The sequence below is a fragment of the Ochotona princeps genome, chromosome 3, assembly GCF_030435755.1.
Source record: "Ochotona princeps isolate mOchPri1 chromosome 3, mOchPri1.hap1, whole genome shotgun sequence".
Taxonomy (NCBI): Eukaryota; Metazoa; Chordata; class Mammalia; order Lagomorpha; family Ochotonidae; genus Ochotona; species Ochotona princeps.
In genome coordinates, this window is record NC_080834.1 from 85178603 (window position 1) to 85196272 (window position 17670).

At 38.0% G+C, this 17670-nt stretch overlaps 1 protein-coding gene across 4 annotated transcripts in view; it reads right to left on the minus strand.

Moving 5' to 3' along the window:
- Positions 1-17670, minus strand: part of GSK3B (glycogen synthase kinase 3 beta) — a 167498-nt gene that overhangs the window by 49361 nt on the left and 100467 nt on the right. For all 4 annotated transcript variants that reach the window (XM_058661949.1, XM_004577874.4, XM_004577875.2 and 1 more), the window contains exons 6-7: positions 16794-16900; positions 7815-7912 (exon numbers count right to left, since the gene is read on the minus strand). In XM_058661949.1, the coding sequence (XP_058517932.1) occupies positions 7815-7912; positions 16794-16900 (205 nt within the window). The remainder of the gene's footprint in view (positions 1-7814; positions 7913-16793; positions 16901-17670) is intronic.

Genomic DNA, 17670 nt, shown 5'->3' on the forward strand with positions numbered 1-17670 from the left:
TACTTTCACAGCAAAGAGAAATTAGAAGAATATGCCAGCACAAAACCAGCTCTACAAAATCTCGTTAGAAATGCACTAAATCCAGAAAAAAAGGAGGTGAATCATAGCAAAGATGGCAAACAGGAAGATCTCCCCACTAAAGTCCACACAAGGAAGGGCAATTACACAGATATCAACACCCACAAAAACAAGTATGGCAGGGCAAAATCACAACCTCTCAATTTTAACTCTTAACACAAATGGCCTGAACTCACCAATCAAAAGACATAGATTAACAGGATGGATTATCAAACAGCACCCAACTATCTGTTGCCTACAAGAGACACATCTAACCAGAAGAGATTCGAAGAAGCTGAAAGTGAAAGGTTGGAAACAGATATTTCATGCCAATGGACGAGAAAAAAAGGCCGGGGTAGCTGTCTTAATTTCAGATGATGTGGACTTCAATCTGACACACATCAAAAAGGACAGGGAAGGACATTATATATTGGTGAAGGGACTGATCCATCAGGAAGTAATTACCCTTGTGAACATATATGCACCAAATTCAAACGCACCTAGCTACGTGAAGCAATTACTCACGGACTTAAGGGGAGACATAGATATGCACACAATAATAGTGGGTGATCTTAACACCCCACTAACAACAATAGACAGATCAACAAAACAAAAACTCAACAAAGAAACAACAGAGCTCATACAAACAATAGAACAACTGGACTTGGTTGACATTTATAGAATTTTTTACCCTAAGGCCACAGATTATACATTTTTTTCAGCAGTGCATGGCACCTTCTCCAGGATCGACCACATGATAGGACACAAAGCAAACCTAAATAACTTCAAAAAGATAGGAATCATACCATGTACCCTCTCAGACCACCATGGAATGAAACTGGAAATCAGCAATTCAAAATGCCCCAGGAAATACAGAAACTCTTGGAGGCTGAACAATATGCTATTAAACGAACAATGGATCAGAGAAGAAATTAAAGATGAGATCAAAAAATTTATGGAAACCAATGAAAACTCTGACACAACATTCCAAAATTTGTGGGACACTGCCAAAGCAGTGCCACGGGGTAAACTCATCGTAATTGGAGCTCATGTCAAGGCCCAAGAGAGGTGCCAAATACAGGAACTAAACACACACCTCCAGGAATTGGAAAAACAACAGCAGAAGAGCCCCACACACAATAGGAAACAAGAAATCATCAAAACAAGGGAGGAAATCAACCAGATAGAAATAAAAAAAAACAATACACAAAATCAATGAATCAAAAAGCTGGTTTTTTGAGAAGATAAACAAGATAGACACCCCACTGGCCCGACTGACAAAGAAAAAACAAGAGAAGGCAAGAATTAACAGCATCAAAGATGAAAAAGGCAACATAACAACAGACACCGCATCCATTAAGGCCATAATTAGAAATTACTACAAAGCACTGTACTCCAACAAATCAGAAGATCACCAAGAAATGGAAAAGTTCTTAGACTTCTACCACCTGCCAAAACTTAGCCCAGAGGCAACAAACGACCTGAACAAACCCATAACTGAAGTAGAGATTGAATCAGTGATTAAAGACCTCCCAACAAAGAAAAGCCCAGGCCGAGACGGCTTCACTACAGAATTTTACAAAACATTCCGAACAGAACTGACCCCAATCCTCTACAAACTCTTCAAAACAACAGAAAAGAGGAAACCCTTCCAAACTCATTCTATGAAGCCAACATTACCTTAATCCCAAAACCAGACAGGGAACTAACAGAGAAGGAAAACTACAGACCTATCTCTTTGATGAACACTGATGCTAAGATTCTCAACAAAATCCTAGCTAACAGAATTCAAACACACATCAGACAGATCGTTCATCCAGATCAAGTAGGATTCATCCCTGGAATGCAGGGATGGTTCAACATTCGCAAATCCATAAATGTGATACACTACATCCAAAAACTGAAAAACAAGAATCACATGATAGTATCAATAGATGCAGAAAAAGCTTTCGACAAAATTCAACGCCACTTCCTACTAAAAACCCTAACCAAGGTAGGCATAGATGGAAAAATCCACAACATAATTAAAGCCATATATGAAAAACCCAACGCCAGCATCATACTGAATGGAGAAAAGCTGGAACCCTTCCCACTGAGATCTGGAACAAGACAGGGATGTCCACTTTCTCCACGACTATTCAACATAGTCCTAGAGGTACTCGCTGAAGCCATAAGACAAGAAAAACAAATCAGAGGAATCCAAATGGGAAACGAAGAAGTCAAACTCTCACTATATGCAGATGATATGATTCTTTATGTAGAAGAGCCAAGAGACTCAATACAGAGACTGCTAGAACTTGTACGAGAGTTTGGTAGAGCGGCAGGGTACAAAATTAATGAACAAAAATCAACAGCCATAGTGTATGCGAACAGCCCCAAGATGGAAAAAGACTTAACCAGCAAGATACCATTCAAAATAACAGAGAAAAGTATGAAATATCTGGGAATAAATCTAACCAAAAATGTAGGAGACTTATTTGAAGAAAACTACAAACTACTTAAAAAAGAAATTGAACAAGACCTCAAAAGATGGAGTAACATCCCATGCTCCTGGATAGGTAAAATCAATATCATTAAAATGTCTATACTGCCAAAAGCAATATATACATTCAACGTAATCCCAATCAAATTGCCCAAAACATTCTTCATGGAACTGGAAAAAATGATCCAAAGGTTCATCTAGAAGCACAAAAAACCACGGATAGCTAGAACCATCCTGAAGAACAGGAAGTTAGCAGGGGGAATCACAGTTCCGGAGCTCTGGACATACTATAGGGCAGTGGTTATCAAAACAGCGTGGTACTGGCACAAAGATAGAGAGGAAGATCAATGGAGCAGAATAGAAACACCAGAAGGAAACCCACACAGATACAGCCAAATAATCTTTGACAAAAAGACAAACGACAATCCAGTCAAATGGGAAGGTCTGTTCAATAAATGCTGTTGGGACAACTGGTTAATAGCCTGCAGAAGCAAAAAAATAGATCCACATCTCTCACCATACACTAAGATCAGATCTAAATGGATAACAGATCTAAACCTACATCCAGAAACCTTCAAACTTTTGGAAGAAAATGTTGGAAACACACTGCAACACTTAGGGGTAGGCCCTCACTTCCTAAAAAAGACTCCAAATGCAGTAGAAATCAAGACCAAAATAAACAATTGGGACCTCATCAAACTAAGAAGCTTCTGTGCAGCTAGAGAAACAATCAACAAAGTAAAAAGGCAACCCACAGAATGGGAGAAGATCTTTGCACACGACATAGGTGATAGAGGGCTGATCTCCAGAATATACAAAGAGCTACAAAACAACCAAAATGTCAAAACAAACAAGCCACTCAAGAAATGGGCACGGGAAATGGGCAAACACTTCACAAAGGAACAAACCCAAATGGCAAATAAACATATGAAAAAATGCTCAAGTTCCCTGGCAATAAGGGAAATCCAAATTAAAACATCAATGAGGTACCACCTAACGCCAGTAAGACTGGCCCACATGAATAAAAGCACCAACAACACTTGTTGGCGAGGTTGCGGGGAAAAGGGATCCCTACTCCACTGCTGGTGGGGCTGCAGGCTGGTACAGCCTCTATGGAAATCAGTATGGAGAATATTCAAACAACTCAAATTCAACATACCGTATGATCCAGCAATAGCACTCCTAGGAATATATCCAGAACACTTGTTTTATGAGAAACCAACATGCACTCCTATGCTCACAGCAGCACAATCAGTAATTGCAAAAACATGGAAGCAACCAAAATGCCCATCAACAGAGGACTGGATAAGAAAGCTATGGTTCATCTACTCCATGGAATACTACTCAGCTATTAAAAAAAACAAAATGCAGTTCTTTGTGGCCAAATGGGCCAAACTGGAAACCATAATGCTAAGGGAAATGAGCCAATCACAAAAGGTTAAATACCACATGTTTGCCTTAATTTAAGATGATATGATGTTATGTATAACATGTTATGTTTTGAATGTTATATGTTGTGTATAAACTAAATTGAAGTATAGGTGAGGTGGTCACAGAAGGTGGCTGGGAACTCGCATTTACTTTTAACATATTGGTTACTCATTACTATGTCAATTAATTCCATAATGATGTAAATTTTTACTGATGGTATGTTGGAGCTTTCAATTGACTGGGATGATACTCTGCTGGCTCTGTCTTCAGACCAGAGAGGGTATACCTAAGAAGCCGTTGAACTTGACTGGACAATAAGATGCTGGACTCTATGTTTGGTGTACGCTTGCAATGGGGGAATCTCAACTGAACTTGAGCTGTGGTTATGCAACAAGGTGGAGGAATCCACCATGGTGGGAGGGTTTGGGGAGGGGTGGAGAGAACCCAAGTATCTATGTAACTGTGTCACATAATACAATGTAATTAATGAAGTTAAATAATAAATAATTAAAAAAAGTTCCATGTGATTTGCTATATGAGTATTTACTTTTTTTTTTTGTTGAAATTCAGAAAAATATCTGTTTCACTGGTGTGCAACTGCTTGTACTTTCTCAAGAGAAATACCTAAAAGACTTTCCAGGGGGAAAAAATAGAGTAGAAAAGAATTTAGGATGAACTCCCTCGTTATCATTAAGGACTAAGAGCTCCTATTTTAACCTCAAACACACGGGTCCTCAACAGGGCATTTGGGAAACCATCTTTCACAGACAATATGAATCCATTATTTGAGCTTGAATTAGCAATATAAAATTCTCAATATGTAACTTCGAAAACTAACACATAACAATTTCTTTTCCCAATTTACAACAGATCAGAAAAACTTGAACAATTACATCAGCATTAGTAATGAGTTTTTATTTCAATGAAACTTTATATAAAACTAAAATTATGCAGTTTGTTTATGATACACATTTTCTGTTACCTTTTGATGAACTTTCACATACATAGATTTCAAAAATTTATCTTCCAAAACATAAACCTATCTTTCAGTTTCATTTTCCATAAACTTTTTGAAGTACCCAAATATTAAGCTCCACGCAATGTGTAACATCAGGTTACTACATGGGTAATCAATCAGTATTGGTAATTCCATCTATTCTTGGCACACACACTCAAGAATATAAAAGATTCTAGGAACTGGATATTCCAAAGCACCCTGGGATGTCTGAAGATACTTCTAATTCCTTTATCCCATTTCACCAGCAAAACACACATAGACAATGATTTTACAACTACTGAAAAGTGGTAACAGCTCCTCAGGTACAAATGGCAAGACAACAAAATAAATAGAGTTCTGTTTAAGGGTAGTATGGCAACAAACTGATTATAGACCAATTCACACCAATCACATCAATAACAGTAGAAAACGGAATTACAAAGACATAATAAAGTAGTCCAAACAACAGCTAGACTTAAAGACTTTTAAGATTTGATGGCAGACATAAAATATGGGTGTACATCTGTTTACTTAGCTTCCTGAGCACTTTGTTTTGTATGTTCTATGAATTAATTAAAAGTAAAGATGAAACAAAACATAAAATCCAAAACAAAACCATTAGAGAGATAATATAATTCTGAAGACAATAAGGAAAGTATCACTTTAAGAGTACTGCAGTACAGTGAGCTTTTATACATCAACGGAAAAGCCCGGATACAAGAAATGCTGATGGCTATATTATCACAGAAGTCAGGAAAATACAGTCCATTCTCAGTTTTTGTGTGAGCTAAGAATTCATTTTCACAGACTTGTAGCTAGCTTCAAGACAGGAAATACTAACTTTGAATCCTAATTAAAAGACATGCCACGCGTCGCATGCAAAGTCATGATTCTGATGAAGTACCACCCGTTACCACAAAACAAACCACCCAACCATCATATTTTTCAAATGTACAGATGTTTCTCTTTAGTTATTTAGGCACTCATATGAACTTCCTTGATTTTGTCTATTACATACAAAGTCTAAAAATATCTTACCCCTTGTAGGAAAACTTTGCTAGCTTATGCATTAGCACATGAATTTAAATAATGGAAGTAGAGGTAAATGGGTTCTTGAGAAACAAAAACACAAATTACTCAAATTCATATCTGACTGTAATATTTAAATAAGAGAGGAAGTACTTTTGTCCACAGAGGGTAGCAGTAAAATTTGACAGGGAAAGATGATTACTGCTCCCCCCTACCGAAAACAAAAACAAAAACTTGCATACCATCATGGTCGCAGTTGTATATATTTATTTATTTGTTTGTTTTATTTATTTATTTTAAAAGTCAGAGTGATTGAGACAGAGAAAGAGAGAGAGACAGAGATCTTCCATCTGTTGGTTTACCTCCCAGGTTACAATAGCCAAGGCAGAACTAGGCTGAACAAGAGCCTAGAACTTCATCCAAATTTTCCTAGTGGGTAGCAAGCTGGGTCAGCTTCTGCTGCTTGCCCAAGCCATTCCCAAGCGGTGGACTGAAGTAGACCATCAGGGACATGTAATTATGTCCATATAGGATGCCAGCATCACAGGCAGTAGCTTTCCAACTACGCCACAACACTGGGCCCAAATGTAAATCCTGAGAAAATTATATAGCTACTAAGGAAGAGCAGTGATCCCACACCATACCCACACACACTGACACCCATCAGGATCATCTCTGATGAAAACACTTTATGGAAAGAAGTAAAAAGACCTTAAAATAACTTAATCATGGACCTGGGCTCAACTGGTAGAAGTAACCAGAGAGTCTAGGCTCAGTATATAAAAACTGAATTCAAGCTGTACAAATACAGAATTGGCTATATCCCTAAGTGGCAGTTTGATGCCGACAAGTATTCAGGGAAACAACAGAAAGTCATCTGCCAGGAAGATAACTTCATAACTTCACTGATGAAGGATGGGTCTAAATTACTTCTAAGGACACATTAAATTTTACAATTGTATGGAAAATTTGGGAAACCACAAATAAACTCTCAAAGACAGTTGGTATTGTATGAATCCATCTAAAAGTGTAAATGCAGGCAATTTATTTAATTAGAAATTCTGTTTGTATCAATAATTTACCCATACACACATTCATTTTTCATCTTGTAATATTTACATACTGAACAATTATAAATTTCTATGTACTCCCCTGAGTATTAGCAGAGAAAGCATGTTGAATAAAAAGGTACACTTCTTGCTTTTATTCGCTTTGCATTTTAGTGAGCTTACTCTTTTCTAAGCACTTTAAAAAATATATCAACTTAAAATTTTTTTTCATTCGTTATTTGCATGAAACAGAGAAACAAAAACAAAGAGAAATCTCACAATCATTGGTCCTCCAAATGCATCTAACAGCCAGGGCTGGACTAGGTCTGAAGTAGGGAGCCAGAAACTCAATTTAGGAATTTCATCTAAGTAGTAGGCATCAAACCACTTGAGCCATCATCAGCTGCCCCCACAGGAACAAACACATCAGTAGAAAGCCAGGACTGGAAGTGGGAAACTTAATACTCAGGCACTCTGATATGGGAAGTCAGTGTCCCAAGCTGTATTTTAACTTTAACATCAAACACTTGTCCCAATACACCTATTTCTTGATCAGATACATAAAATAGCTTTTCCAGAATCATACAACACAAAAGTAGTTAAATTAGAAACCAAAAGGTTGGTAGCCTCTTACAAACCTAAACTTGTTGTGATCTTAGGTCACTTTCTAGATTTTTTAAATTGCGTGTGTGTCTCTTTGTGTATGTGATATTATTTAAACAGAACCAAAATTCCTTCCAGTTAAAAAATTTAGATTCAACCTTCTCACCTTGATAATTTCCACCAACTGATCCACACCACTGTCTCCTGGAAATATTGGTTGGCCTAGCAACAGCTCAGCCAATACACAGCCTGCAGACCACACATCTGAAGAGGAAAGAAAACAAACGCTTATTTGTATTTTGTAGATTCAGTTTTTTTTTTTAAAGATTTATTTTTATTGGAAGCTCAGATATACAGAAAGGAGAGGAGACAGAGAGAAAGATCCAATGATTCACTCCCCAAGTGAGTGCAATGGCTGGTGCTACACCAATCCGGACCCAGGAGCCAGGAATTTCTTCCAGGTCTCCCATGTGGATGCAGAGCCCCAAGGCTATGGGCTGTCCTTGACTGCTTTCCCAGGCCACAAGCAGGGAGCTGGATGGGAAGTGGAGCTGCCGGGATTAGAACTGGCACCCATATGGGATCCTGGCACATGTAGATTCAGTTTTAAAATGTTTATGCACATTTCCTAACTTTTCTTGATTACAAAGTAAATATAAAGATCGAATAAACCAAGACAGAAAAGTAATAAAACTTCAATGCATTTTAAAATTAAGCATTAAATATGGTAAAGAGCAATCAGGCGCCTGAAATATATTACAATAGTGGCTGAGGATGTGACATAACAAGTTAAACCATGGAATCCGGCAGCTGCATCCCATATGGGTACTGATTTCAGAACCAGATGCTCCACTTCTTCCTGGGTAAGAAACGAAAATAGCCCCCCAGTTCCTTGGGCTCCTGAACCCATGTGGGATATCTGGAAAAAGCTCCTGGCTCCTGGCTTCAGCTTGACCTAGCCGCAGCTATTATAGCCTTTTGGGGAGTTAACCAACTTAGGGAAGATTTCCCTGTAATTCTGCTTTTATAAATACATAAATGAATCTTTCTTAAAAAATGCGTATTATATTAAGGTTAAAGTCTATTAATGGCAAATATTGGGTATTCATGAATGACGACATGACTACTTACACTTAAAAGTAAATGAGACACAATCTGCACATTAATAGGTATTCATAGAGAGGAATTAAGCAATCTTCCATACGTATTGGGTTTTAAGCCAAAGCAAACTGTCAGGAAAATGTTAAAACTTTAAATGGTTGACTTTTACGTTCAAAGATCACTGACAGAAAAATGTGAAAAATGTGCTTAAATGCAAAGGAGCGGTAAAGGAAGTATGAATTTTATTCCATGAATTATAAAAATAATGCACTTTTAAGTCAAAGCAAAATCTCTAATCCTTGGGGGCCAGGGCTGTGGCATAATAGGGTCAGCCTCCACATGTGGCATTGGCATCCCATATGAGCACTGGTTTGTATCTGGCTGCTCGAATTCAGATCCAACCCCAGGCTTCTGGCCTGGGAAAGCAGAGGAGGATGGCCCAAATTCTTGGGTCCCTACGCCCACGTGGGAGACCCAGAAAAATCTACAGGCTCCTGGCTTTGACTGGTTAAATTCTGACCAATAGTCATTTGGGGAACGAAATAGCAGATGGGAGATCTGTCTCTTTCTGTAACCCTGCCTTCCAAATAAAAATGAAACAAATCTAAGAAATTTGTCATGTTTAAAGAAAACTTTCAAAAATTAGAATTTTATTAATAAATAAACGCATTAAATTACAAAAATTTAAAGTGCATTGCTGACCTGCCCAGGATAATTTCTGCCTTGTCTCTACTGTCCTGGCATGATTGTTGTATTAACAATATATTCTTTTTCTCTCTTAGTTCTACCAAGATTCAGTATTATGGTATCTCTGCCTGAAATGCCAACATCCCACTGAGTACCAGTTCTACTCTGAGACACTCCATTGTTGATTCAGCTCCCTGATAGAAAACAGTGGAAGACAGCCAAACTGCTAGGGTCCTAGAACTCTTGTGAGACCTGGCCTAGCCCCGGGTATCATCGTCACGTGGGGAATAAACTGGTGACTAGAGGCACTCTAATTCTGGATATTAAGGATTCCTGCTAGAATAGCTGCTTCTCAGTTCCCAGATTCTTAAATTCATATCAATGCTCAACTACTTTAGGAAGATGGTTGTGAATCATTGCTAGCATTTCCCATCTACAGCAGGGAAGAGAACAGTGAGTGGCATGGAGACAATTTAGAGTTCTGATATGATGAGATGTACTGTCAAAAGAAATTGGAAAACTTTGCTCCAGTGAGTATTTTTTACTGACCTAGAAAAATGACAGAAAATTCATTTAGAAAACATGTTGATTTTGCCCAGTACCTTTTCTGCAATAAAGACCAAGAGAGTCCTATTTGATATATTATAAAACTGCCAAATGAAGCAAATAAAAGAAAATCTGCTAAGGACTTTTATGTGAGTCAATATTAAGATATTTCCATTTCTGATCAACTGTAAATAATTACAACTCCTTATTAATCTAAATTATCTACTTTGACCTAAAGTTTAAAATATCCTTTTACTTAGCTAATTAAAAAGAAAGTAATATGCACTCACTTCTTTGCTCTTTATTAGAGAATAATTCCTCTCAGAAGACAAGGCTGGAAAAATTGCAGAGGAATAATTATGCATTCATATAAACGTGAGAAACACTTTCTTATGCAGTACCCTGCTACAAATGTGGAAGATGGGCAAAACATCAAGGAATACTATTATCTAGTAGCTATTATGGTTAATTAATAATCAAAAGCTTCAGTTGACAACTGAATTAGTCATTCCCAATTCATATTCAGTCAACTTACTAAAAAGAAGATACATATTCTTTCTGGGAGATACTAAAAATCTCTTCTCTTACTTTATAGCACAAATGGATGACATTCTCTAAACTGAATAAAACTTCAACCATACAGAAGGGTTACTAAAAAGTGAGGCTAGTCCAGTAGATTTTTGGGGTGTAAGACAAAATAACTTCCATGCTTACTTTTTTTTTTTTACTTATTTATTTTTATTGGAAAGGCAGATATACAGAGAGGAGAGACAGAGAGGAAGATGCTCCATCCGATGGTTCACTCCCCAAGTAAGCACAATGGTTGGAGCTGAGCCAATCTGAAGCCAGGAGCCTCTTCAGGATCTCTTATGAGGGTGCAGCCTTGGGCCGTCCTCGACTGCCTTCCCAGGCCACAGGCAGGGAGCTGGATGGGAAGTGGAGCTGCCGGGACCACATATGGAATCAGCACCCATATGGGATCCCAGCGCTCAAGGTGAGGACTTCAACCACTACGCTACCGTGCCAGGCCCCCATGCTTACTTTTAATCCACAGTGCTTGTTTAAGATTATCTAGCTTAACACACTTTAAAGATTAAAAAAAAAAAAAATAAGGCACTGTAGATTTAAAGGTGAAGCTACTGAATACAGCTAAGACTAGAGTCTATTTCTAATTCCAGTATAAACACCAATGTTTTGAGCAACTCAGTGTTACAGAATAACAGCTTCTTTAAGGATGTTATTAAAAGCTCAATTCACTGTGTTAACCAGCTCTTTATTTTCATTCTGCTATTCAGATTTAGATCTATTTATATAGAGAGATAGCCTCAGCAAATCCATGAAAAATGTGTATTCTGAAACACTTGGCATAGGTTTCAAAATAAAGCTTTTAATTTATTTTCTATGTATCTGAGAGGCAGAGAGAGGTCGGGGGTGAGGGGGACACAGAGAGAACTAGACAAGAGAGTGACTCCATCTACTGGTTCACTCCCCAAAAGCCTGCAATATCAGCGACTGCACAAGGGAACTCCATCTAGGTCATCAGTGTGGGTGGCAGCAAACCAATTACTGGAGCCATCACTGCTAATGGCTGGAGCTGGGAGCAGAGGGTACCACATCCATGTTATTTGGATGCAAGATGTGATAATCTTAACTACTAGACTTAATGATCACTCCTAAAGTCACCTTTTGATTTCATTTCCTATGAACTTTTAAAAATATCCTCATATGACAATAGTGTAGTTAGAACTACCTACTTTTATTTCAAGTATTATTGTTAAAAATATTTTAGAATGTGCCTGTTAGAATACTTTTGATATCTCTGTTGAAAAAACATCTACATAGAATTCTCACCATGCCTGAAGAAGCAAGTGCCCTAAATCTAAAAATGAAGGCCAATTCTGGGCTTGTTAGGAATCAAAATGTCCCAGTCCATACATATATATGTCTTTTAATGTTAAGAATCAAACTGCTTTTACTTTAGGGGACAGTAGTCCAATTTATCTCAGTATCTTGGACTTATATAACCTGTATCATAAACCCGAACAAAATATAAAACAAATGGAAAGACCCATAACATCCATAAAGACATAGGCTGAAATTTACTCTTGAGGACAGCTAAGCTAACAAACACAATGGCTTTATGTTTCCAAGAAACACAACATACTACTTCATGTTGCCAAAAGTATTTTCACTAACGTTTAATCCTTAGAGTCACTCAGAAATGTAGACAGAATTTAGTCCTATCTCCATTTAACAGCTTGGCTAGTAGCAATAAACCTGAGGTTAAACTAATCACTCTTTGTACAACTTCTCATTTGTTCCTTAGTATACACCAAACTATCACAAACATGATGAGAGATTTTAGCACGACACAGAATACACATATTTCCCATTCTCTAGTGAAGCAGAGCTCAAGGCATGATCTATAGAGCCCTGTAACGTCCAGACCCATCTTAGAAAAAAAAAAAAGCAATTCTCGGGCCCGGCAGAGTGGCCTAGTGGCTAAAGTCCTCGCCTTGAATGCCCCGGGATCCCATATGGGCGCCGGTTCTAATCCCGGCAGCTCCACTTCCCACCCAGCTCCCTGCTTGTGGTCTGGGAAAGCAGTCGAGGACGGCCCAATGCTTTGGGACCCTGCACCCATGTGGGAGACCTGGAGGAGGTTCCTGGTTCCCGGTATCGGATCGGCGCGAACCGGCCGTTGCAGCTCACTTGGGGAGTGAATCATCGGATGGAAGATCTTCCTCTCTGTCTCTCCTCCTCTCTGTATATCTGACTTTGTAATAAAGTACATAAATCGAAGAAAAAAAAAAGCAATTTTCCTAAGAGTATGCCTTCTCTACTTGTGTTAAAATTCACAATGGTGGTGCGAAAAAAAAAAAAATGCGGGTGAAGAACTGTTAGCCCTAGACACAAGCAAAAATGTTCTCCGGCATTCTGCCCCTTGGCAAAATACAAATAATATATCTCTATTTAGGGATATTTTTCCACAAAAGAGAATTCCTACCTGTATCAGGAAGCAAAAAAATTGCCCCAAGTTATGGTTGTTCTTGTCTTTTTTTTTTTTTTTCAGTTTTTTGATAATGTGGAGTGTTTTGGCCTGTATATTCATTATTTGTGTGGTTGTATAAAAACTTACATACTAAGGAACTCCCTCACACACAATGTATAAAAGTAAAATAATTTGGTATCCACTTACATAACCCTAGCCTGAGGTAATTAATTCGATCTTAGCTTTCTATCTATGCCCAGTGGACCAAGTTCTCTATGATAAATTCTAACTAGTAGGTTAAAAGAGGATAAAAGAAGCCAAAGATTGAAGGTAACTATTTATCAGTACACATCTCTGTTGTAGACATCTATAGAATTAGTGGGTTCAATTTACTAGAAATTCATGACGAGTTAAAATTTTAACAAATCAGCATGGTTACAAATGTCAAATGATTGCCCTATCATCACATGTGATGTTAATTGTGATGCTATGTTATACATGTCATGTCACATGTCATATTACACATGTCACACATGTCACATCATATGTCATGGCATGTCTGATGCCAGCACCCACATCAGAAGGGGTATAAAACCTTTGTCTCCGCTACCCAGCTTGTCTTTCCCACTTGAGGTCTTCTCCTCTCCTGTTTGTTCCTCTGCTGTGCAGGCAAAGCCCCAGGAATGGACTTCTCTTTGCTTAATAAAGGCCTGTTTGTACCTGGTCATTGTCTTTTTCTTTCACAGGTGGTTGGTAAATCTAACACTCATCAGACAACACATCAATGAATGGCCAGTCAGTACTGGACTGTGAATCTCCATATGGTAGGAAAAATAACCTTTTCCCTTTGTAAGTTAGGTTCTGTTATTTAATTGTGATGATGAGAAGCTGACTGGTATTCTGGTGGTAATAAACTTGCTGCTTGTGCTTGTCTTAGAAAAAGTCTTTATTTCCCCATTCCCCTTCATTTATAAATGATAGCTTTGCCAGGCACAACATTCTTAGTAAGCACTTTTCCATTCAGAAGTTAGAAATTATCATTCCATTTGCTCCTGGTCTATAAGTTACTATAAGTTTTCTATTCAAAATGGCCTAATGACTAATCTCTTTAATGTGAGTTGGCATTTTTCAATTACAGATTGAATCTCTTACAGATTACAATCTCTTCACGTGATAACTTTAACAGTTCATTCATAAATGCACTGTAATAAGGATCTTTTCTGATCATTGATATCTGGAGTTGGATGGGCCTTATCCACAGACAGCCGTATCTTTTTTCACTTTTAAGATATTTTCACCTATGATATCCTTATGTTATGTTGAACAGTTTTACCATGATTTTACTCCTCTCTTCTTTAGGGGATACAAAACCTCAAATATTATTTAATTTAATGGTGCCCCAGAGGTCTTGAAGGCAATCTTCATTGCTTTATTTTTTTTTTTAAATCTGACTGTGCTACTTCTTAAGATCTATTTTCATGTTCAGGTAATATTTTTATTCTTTTTTTTTAAAAAAAGATTTATTCATTTTATTATAGCCAGATATACACAGAGGAGAGACAGAGAGGAAGATCCTCCGTCTGATGATTCACTCCCCAAGTGAGTCGCAACGGGCTGATGTGCGCCGATCCGAAGCCGGGAACCTGGAACCTCTTCCGGGTCTCCCACGCAGGTGCAGTGTCTCAATGCATTGGGCCGTCCTCAACTGCTTTCCCAGGCCACAAGCAGGGAGCTGGATGGGAAGTAGAGCCGCCGGGACCAGAACCGGCACCCATATGGGATCCTGGGGCTTTCAAGGCGAGGACTTTAGCCGCTAGGCCACGGCCGCCGGGCCCAATATTTTTATTCTTAAAACTATTTTCTTATTTAGAAAGGCAGTGACACAGAGAGAAGAGACAGAGCTAGGGATTTTCCACTTGATGATTCACTCCCCAAATACCCAAAACAGTCTGGGCTGCTGCTTGATGAAGACAGGACCTTGGAACTTCATCAGGGTTTTGCACATGGATGTCAGGGATCCAAGTACTTGGGCCATAATCTGTTGCTGTCACAAATTGACACTGTTATGGGGTGTAGATGTTGCAAATTGCAGCTTAACACATTACACTATACTACCCATTCCAATTTTTTTCACTTGCATGATCTAATACTTAATATATTGTTGAGACTTCCATATTTTTTGTTTTACTTACATATTTCCAAGGTTTAGTTCCTTTTTAGTATCTCTGTATCTGCCAAATGTTTTAATAATATCTTGTCATGCACTGATTTCCTGATTTTGTGAAGCTGTTCATCCTTATATTCTTTTATAATTCTTTGAATATCTTTTAGAATTCTTTATCAAACATTTCATCAGCCTCATTTGCTTAGGAGTCTGTTAAAGCATTACTCTGGAGAGATACTCTTTTTTTAAAAGTTTCTTAGATCTTTACGCTGGTATTAACTCATCTGCAGGATCACTTCTGTCACTGAAGCAGTGGCCCTCATGTAAAAAACATTGTTTTCCCTGATGATGTGTTTTTGAGTAACAACATGATACCTTAGTTTGGCTTTCATTCTAGTGGATCCCACAGTGCATTTTCCTTATACCCTTTTCTATTGTCAGAGATGGTATTGGTTGTGGTGGGCATGTTCCCTAGTCCCACTAGAGAAGCAAGGTTCTGGTACCAGGATTATAGGAGCATTGCTGACTGACAATCTGGACTAAGCAGTCCCCAGTGACCAATGGCAGAAATAAGGTGGGGGTAGAAGGTCCCAAACACGAGGGAGTTGCCATCCCTACTTCTCATGTTCAGGAGGTAAGGTCTCCTGCTGTTCTATACCTCAGGTACCTTGTAATGTAGAGTACTAAGCGGGCTATATGCTTAGGTTCACCATCATTCTATTGAATCTAGTTGGGTTCGAAATTTAGCAATCGGTTTTGCTACTGTGGTGGATTATCTATGTGACACAAGGGATCTGGGATATGCACAGGCTTCTACCTAGAAGGGAGATATGGATCTGACACTTATTCTTTCCTTAAGATGGAGGCAAACTGCAGCCTGTGCTCTGGAAATGCAGCTATTTTTTGTTTTCACTCTTTATGAAGGACAAAACCAATGGTAGGTACTATTAGTTGGTCACCTTGAAAAATTCCCATGAAATAACATTAAGCAAATTTCTCAACTAGTGATTATTTACTCAGATGTAAGTATTTACGAAGATTTAAGCAACAGAATGTACTTAGCATTTATTTGAAGCTTCATGATAGTTGGCATATTTTAATTTCTAATTTCTAAAAGGTGAAATTTTGAAAGAAAAAAAAAACCTTTTAAACAGGGGAGAGGGAAGAAAGGAGGCATAGAGGGGTGAAGGGAGAGAAGAATGAAGAGAAAGAGAGAGGGAAAAACACAGAGAGAAATTTCCCATCCACCAAGTTCATTCCCCAAATGTCTGAAATAGCCAAGCTGGGTCAGAATAAACCTGGGATCCAGGAATTCAATCTAAGTCTCCCTGGTGAAAGAGAAGCACATAATTGCCTCAGCTATCATCTGTGGCCTTCTAGGGTTTGTGCAGCACAGAAGCTGGGATTCAAACTCAGGCACTGCAGTTACAGGATGTAGGCACCCCCAGCTGCACATTAACTGTCACATCAACAATGCCTTCATTAAAGGTAAATTTTAAAAATTCTCTTTTAGATATCTCATTGTTAAGAAAACATGCATTATACGGCACATTCATCTTTCTGAAGAAGTGAAATTAGAGATTAATAGTACCAGGTTATTAAAATCAAAATGTAATTAATATATACATGCATTATATTAGGAATTCAGTACTCACCTATACTAGAGGTATAATCAGTGGCTCCAAAGATCAACTCTGGTGCCCTATAGTACCGAGAACAGATATACGAAACATTGGGTTCTCCTCGGACCAGCTGCTTTGCACTAATTAAAAAAAAAAAAAAGTTTGAATTGAAACTTTGACATACCTTTTAGTATTATTATTCATAATATCAAATACTTTATTTCAGATTCACATAACTGCAATTACAGAACATATGAAAAAGAAACCTCATTACCCAAACGAAATTTATAACACTTTGCAAAAAATTTTACATTAAAAAAAGCATTTAACTGTCCTCTAAAGAAAAAAAGAAAAATTTTTGCTCTATTCCTTGAATTCCATCTCCATAATATACAGAGGTGCAGAAAAGAAAAAGGTATGTCTTGCACCAAAAATAGTTAAGAGGTACCTCAAAAATCCTTGAGAAAATGGAATTAAAATACACACTAATTCTGGCCTCAAAATTTGAAATCCATGCATAGTTTTTTCCACATGCATTTTTCCATGATGTTTTTAAAGGCCAGTACTGAGTAAGGATTTCAAAAATTCTTGCACCCAAATGACTTTATTTTTTTTATTTATTTACTTTGATTTTATTTGAAAGGCAGACAAAGGTCTTCCATCTAGTGTTTCACTTCCCAAATGTGTGCAACAGTCAGGGAAGGACCAAGCCAAATCAGGAGCCTAGAACTACATCTGGTTTCCTTCTGTGACTGGTGGCTGGAGTACTTGAGTCATCTTTTGCTGTCACCCAGGATTTATACCAGAAGCAAGCTGAATTGGAATGGAGGAGCTGGGACTCTAATTATAAGCTTGGAAGTAAGTACCCTCTGCATCCACCTGATCACTGCAACAAATGCCCATTTTACAC